This window comes from Gossypium hirsutum, chromosome A05 (genome assembly GCF_007990345.1).
Source record: "Gossypium hirsutum isolate 1008001.06 chromosome A05, Gossypium_hirsutum_v2.1, whole genome shotgun sequence".
Lineage (NCBI taxonomy): Eukaryota > Viridiplantae > Streptophyta > Magnoliopsida > Malvales > Malvaceae > Gossypium > Gossypium hirsutum.
In genome coordinates, this window is record NC_053428.1 from 49,755,858 (window position 1) to 49,761,561 (window position 5,704).

Genomic DNA, 5,704 nt, shown 5'->3' on the forward strand with positions numbered 1-5,704 from the left:
ATTTTAACCTTTGTTAATTAATCAAATTTAATATAAAACTATCACCTAACCGTCCACTATAAAATAAATTGGTAGATTTACCATATAAAGCTCTAAATTCATGATTTTATAACTATTTAATATAATTAAACTTATAGCTATTAATTTTTGTAGCTTTTATGATTTAATCCTTTTTTATTAAGTTAACTATTTAAACGTTAAAATTTTCTAACCAAATTTTACTATGACACTCTAATAACTCTATGAATATTAAATAAATAATAAAATACGAACTCACTAGTCAGAATCATGGTCTCGAAACCATTATTTCAAACACCACTTAAAACAAGTTGTTACATCGAGAGCATCTTCTCTCACTATCAGCTTATCCGTAGTAGAATTGTGCATCCCTTGCATCACTTCCATATTGAGTAAATGCTCTTAAAATATCTCTATTACTTTAAAAGGTTACAACTAAGTGATTACAAGAAAGCAAAATCATACCAAGTATTTGAGTAAATGCTCTTAAAATATCTCTATTACTTTAAAAGGTTACAACTGAGTGATTACAAATGAAAGGGAAGACCTCTATTTATAGTTGAGCTCCTCTAAAATCCAACGGTATAAATTGAGTTACATCAACGATCAAGATTAGAGTCTATCTACAATTGAGATTTTTAAAGGATTTACACAATCCCTTGAGATTACAAAATTATATATTCTAAGACATCATATCTTTTAAATCAATTCTGGTGGATCAAATAAGTCATATTTAATTGATTGGACTCCTTGAAACACTCTTTACGTGACAAATACGCGTGTGTAAAATTCTAGTGGATATAGAAAAACTAAATGTTCTTATTTTTTCAATAAAAGAACACCTTAAGTTTTTTCTTCCCTAATTCCATCGGCTTGTTGCAGTTGAACTCCTTAAATCTAAATTTCCATGGATTAATGATCCGATTTACAATAAGGTGCCCAAAAGACTGTTTTACTGCATTGCCACCTAGAGGATATTACCGCTTTACCATCGGCCATTTAGAGGCAGTGGTTTTCATTGTAAATATCGGCTAAACCAAGACCCATTCGATTCAACCAATCTTTGGGATTAAATAACAACAGTCCTCACCCACTTCGTTAGCTTCGCCCACTCTTTAACACTCTCCGGACTTCCCAAAGCAAAGCTAAAACAAAATTCAAACGCCATTTAAACCTTTTTTTTGTTCCCCTTTCGGCTTTATATAAAGGCTTCATTTTCTGGCTTCCCTCTTCGCTTCCCGTTCTTATTCTATCCTCGCTGTTCGCAGATTCCTCAGAGCTCCGATTACGATGGCTGCTGTTACCGGATCCAATGTCGTCGCTCTAAAACCCGCCGCGAGGTTTGCTGATCCTACTGACCGAAAATTTGTTCAGATTCGGCAATGGTCTCCGATTTCCGGCGGATTCGGATCGGTTCAGGCGTGGCCCTCTATCGGTCTCCAGTGCCAATCGAAACGATCGTTTGCCTCCTCCGGTATTTGTTTTTTTTTCGTTGGCTTTTAAGCACTCTCCTTTTTCATCTTTATGGAATATTTTATGCTAATTTCGCAGAAAGCTCAGCATGTTTGCTTTTCTTTTTTTGGAAACATTGTTTGCTAATTAAGGATACTGAACTGTAGTCAAGTTTATCTTTGGAGCTTGTGGACTTTTGTTGTTTAACTACTTTAATAACTGATAATAAGCTGCATTTGTTAGTAATCCGACAGATAATTGATTATTTATGAGAGATACATTTCTATTTAATTTAGTTTAAGGATACCGAATCATCGTCAAATTTATTATTGGAGCTTGTGGAATTTTGTTGTTTTAACTGATAATAATAATTTGAGAGATCATTGATCATTTACGAGAGATGTATTTTCTATTAATTTTGGATTTTGAGTATTTTTAGTTTTTGGTTTGTTTTCCAGGTGTAAAAGCTCAGGTTGCCACTGTTGAACAAGCCAGTATTGAAGCAGCTCAAAACGTAGAAGCTCCCGTAGCCATAGTTACTGGAGCTTCTAGAGGCATCGGTAAAGCAGTTGCATTGGCTTTAGGTAAAGCAGGTTGCAAGGTTAGTGATTGTCCTTTTTCAGGATCTTACTGCCCTTATCACCTTAAATTTTATTGTAAAGCCATAGGAAGAATGTAACTTGCAGACTGAAACTACAACTGGGAGATATCTTCGTCATATAATGTTTAAAATTTATAAATAATATTAATAATAATTAAACCTCGATTTGTATCAGGTTTGCATGTAGTTTTGTATCTCTTGAAAATGGAACTGGTTATCATCTCATCAATTATTCAGAGTATACTGCTTATGATTACCATAATCTAAAGTTAAGTTATATTTTAAATCTTTTTCAAACTCTAAATGGTGGTCCATTATACACTATATAGTGTCCTGAAGCCTTTCATGCTTCTTTGCTGAGAATAATTGCATATCAAGTGTCCTTCAAGTAATTTAAGAACAATTGTTTAAACTAAATAAATAATTTATTTCTATTTACTATTATTTGTTTCGAATATGGTGGTTGTTGATGGTCTATTGCAGGTCCTAGTGAATTATGCCAGATCATCAAAGGAGGCTGAAGAAGTTTCAAAAGAGGTGAACAATATACCTTGCAAGAAACTTATATAACACTTGCATAGAAGACATGACCTTCTTCCAGATATATTAACTGGATTTTTTACTTGGTCTTTTGTCATCGTTTTTTTTTTTTTTTTTTTTTTTGGTGAAAGACCTTTTGTCATCTTTAATCCTTACTTAAAGTCTTCCTTTAAAACCTCCTAGTGAGCACCTTTATATATATATTTGTTTATTTATTTTCTATATTTTGGTTATCTGTAATGGTCTTTACACAGTTATTACATTATACTGCATGGTTGAAATGACTAATGTTAATAGTTTTTTGGATTGTTTTGTAGATTGAGTCGTATGGTGGTCAGGCTGTTACTTTTGGTGGAGATGTTTCAAAAGAAGCTGATGTAGAAGGAATGATAAAGACTGTGAGTGAATGTTCCCTTTTCATATTTTGATATTTTATTGTAGATGCAAGTTTCATGAGTTTATATGTGCAGGCTGTTGATACATGGGGAACTGTTGATATATTGATAAACAATGCAGGTTATTGAAAATCATTTCTTTTCTCATTAGTTATTCAATTGATAATTCCAATCTAGTCCCTTAATCTGGTCAGTGATCATGGTTTCAGGAATCACTCGGGATACTTTGTTGATGAGAATGAAGAAATCACAATGGCAGGAGGTTATTGATCTGAATCTTACAGGAGTGTTTCTTTGTACACAGGTTTGAATGCTAGATATCTGACCAAGTATTCCGGTAGATGCTTGAGTTGTTTAGTGGAACTGAGTTACTATTCTCTTTGCAGGCAGCAGCCAAAATTATGATGAAGAAGAAAAAGGTAATTGGCTTTTCTCATTTGAAGGTCACAGGTAGTCTGCTTGCTTCGTCAATTTGTTTGGAATTGAGCTCCATGCATCAAAATAAGCTGATTGATCTCCAGGCCAAAACTTAAGCCTAAGTATTCTAACACGTCATAGCTTTAGGTTTTATCTTTCTCATTGAATACTTCATCTTTTGAAAATGAAGCGTTTTCCAAGCATTTTTCAATGATATTGTTTTAGAATATATACTATGTCTTAATATATGTTCTAATTTCAGGGAAAGATAATTAATATAGCATCAGTTGTTGGTCTGGTTGGCAACATCGGGCAAGCTAACTACAGTGCTGCTAAAGCAGGTGTTATTGGCTTGACAAAGACTGTTGCAAGGGAATATGCCAGCAGAAACATTAATGTAAGTTTTCTGGACTTATTTCACTCCCATTACTCAGTAAGAATGATCCAGGATTGTGTGTTTTGGAGTTATGTTGCACATGATTTTTGAGATATAATATACCTAACTTCTCCTCTTAGTGAATCCCTTTCTCTTAAGGTGGGGAAAATAGAAGTTGCAATATGGGATAAGGTGAAGAAAGATGAAAGCCAATGGCTTGCATCTTCTGTGATTTTTTGTGTTATGACAAATGTGGAAAAGGAGCAATAAGGGCACAGTTCTGGTACGGGGCTGAGGGAGTAAGGTTTATGCTGCTAATGCAGGGATATGCTACTCTAATAATGTCATTTGAAAATTTTCTCAGGTCAATGCTGTTGCCCCAGGATTTATTGCATCTGATATGACAGCCAAGCTTGGGGAAGACCTCGAGAAGAGAATCTTGGAAACAATTCCCTTAGGTAAGAAAATTTTTCTTTAAGTACTCGTTTACAATGTAATATCCAAACATGGCGGGGGAATATGATCCTCAAAGGACTTTAAATGCATGAAAATCTTGGGGAATTATTTTTTTGAACATATCTGTGTTTGATACTCACGCTCAAGTCCAAGTAGCTTTGGATGATTATGTAAAATGGAATTTCATAATTTCCATCTGTTAGTGTTTCTTAAATCGTTAGCTTTCCAAGCCCTAATAAGTCACCAAATATTTGCTAGCTGTTGTTTGAAATGCCTGATAGTTTTTACTGCTGCTAATCATGCAATATACCAAGAACATTGTATCTTTGTTGTTTTTGAGTCTTCTACTCGTATTATTATGCGATATCCTAGTTTCCACAGACTCAATTGGATGTATCAAGTAGTAATGCTTAGTAATATTTGCAACACTGGTTAACTATATTTGTTATGGATACAGGAAGGTATGGTCAACCAGAAGAAGTTGCAGGACTGGTCGAATTTTTGGCCATAAACCCTGCGTCTAATTACATCACTGGACAGGTTATAAATCTAGTTTATCATTATCTTAACTTTGCGTATAAAATTTTTATGTGGCCCTGATGAGCTTGTGCTATGCCACAACTCACTAGTATCCATGATTCCGTTGTCTGCCTATGTTCCCCTGTTCTGACTTATAGCTGATAGAATGGGCATGTTGTCTTGCAGGTGTTCACCATTGATGGAGGAATGGTCATGTAAAATTGCATTACCGTCACTCGATAAGCTGCTATATCACCACTTGAAATTAGTTAGTTTGTTTAGCGATTGCTTCGATTTGATCGGGTTTAGATTTTGTAGCTTTTTTTTTTCTTTTTTTAAATAAAAGATTTGCAGTATTTCCAGCAGCATTTTAATTTGAAGCATGTTGCAAAACTGAATGAAGAGCTGATTTGGTTGGGTTATTTCAATTATAAAATCATTTTCAGTTGGTTATCGATTGTTTTTCCTTTGGTTTGGAATTAAGTTGAACTGAACAGATTAATTGCACATTCCTAGACCTAAAAACTTATGTAGTCATATAGTGCTCGTGTATTTTCCATGTATCTTAATTGTGTTTAATGTTTGTATTCAGATAGTGTTAATGTATTTCCTATGTATTATTATTATTATTGTTATGATGATAATACGAGGTATTTTATGTTTTAAAATGATTGGTATAAGTTTGGATTCAAATCATCAAGAATAAATAAATAACAGAGCTATATGCGGAAGCGTATTTGAATTTATGAATTTTTTGAAATTTCTGAGATCTTGGAGGTTTTAATTTTCCAAATTAGCATACAAGAAATTTAGAAAATATTTGCTCTCTTTATTAATGATGGGATATTAGAAAAGATAGAGACCATAATCTTAATATTTATAACATTGGCTTATTAGTTTTAATCAAATTCTAATTAGTCCATCATTAAT

The 5,704-nt window shown here is 33.5% G+C and overlaps 1 protein-coding gene across 1 annotated transcript; it reads left to right on the plus strand.

The window, feature by feature from the left end:
- Positions 1–1,052: 1,052 nt before the first annotated feature.
- On the plus strand, positions 1,053–5,227 carry LOC107898039 (3-oxoacyl-[acyl-carrier-protein] reductase 4). Its single transcript, XM_016823598.2, has 11 exons — positions 1,053–1,492; positions 1,929–2,071; positions 2,555–2,608; positions 2,929–3,009; positions 3,082–3,127; positions 3,216–3,310; positions 3,393–3,425; positions 3,686–3,820; positions 4,164–4,257; positions 4,713–4,795; positions 4,961–5,227. The coding sequence occupies exons 1-11, from the start codon at positions 1,309–1,311 to the stop codon at positions 4,991–4,993; spliced, it is 981 nt and encodes a 326-aa protein (XP_016679087.1). The 5' UTR covers positions 1,053–1,308; the 3' UTR covers positions 4,994–5,227.
- Positions 5,228–5,704: the final 477 nt, after the last annotated feature.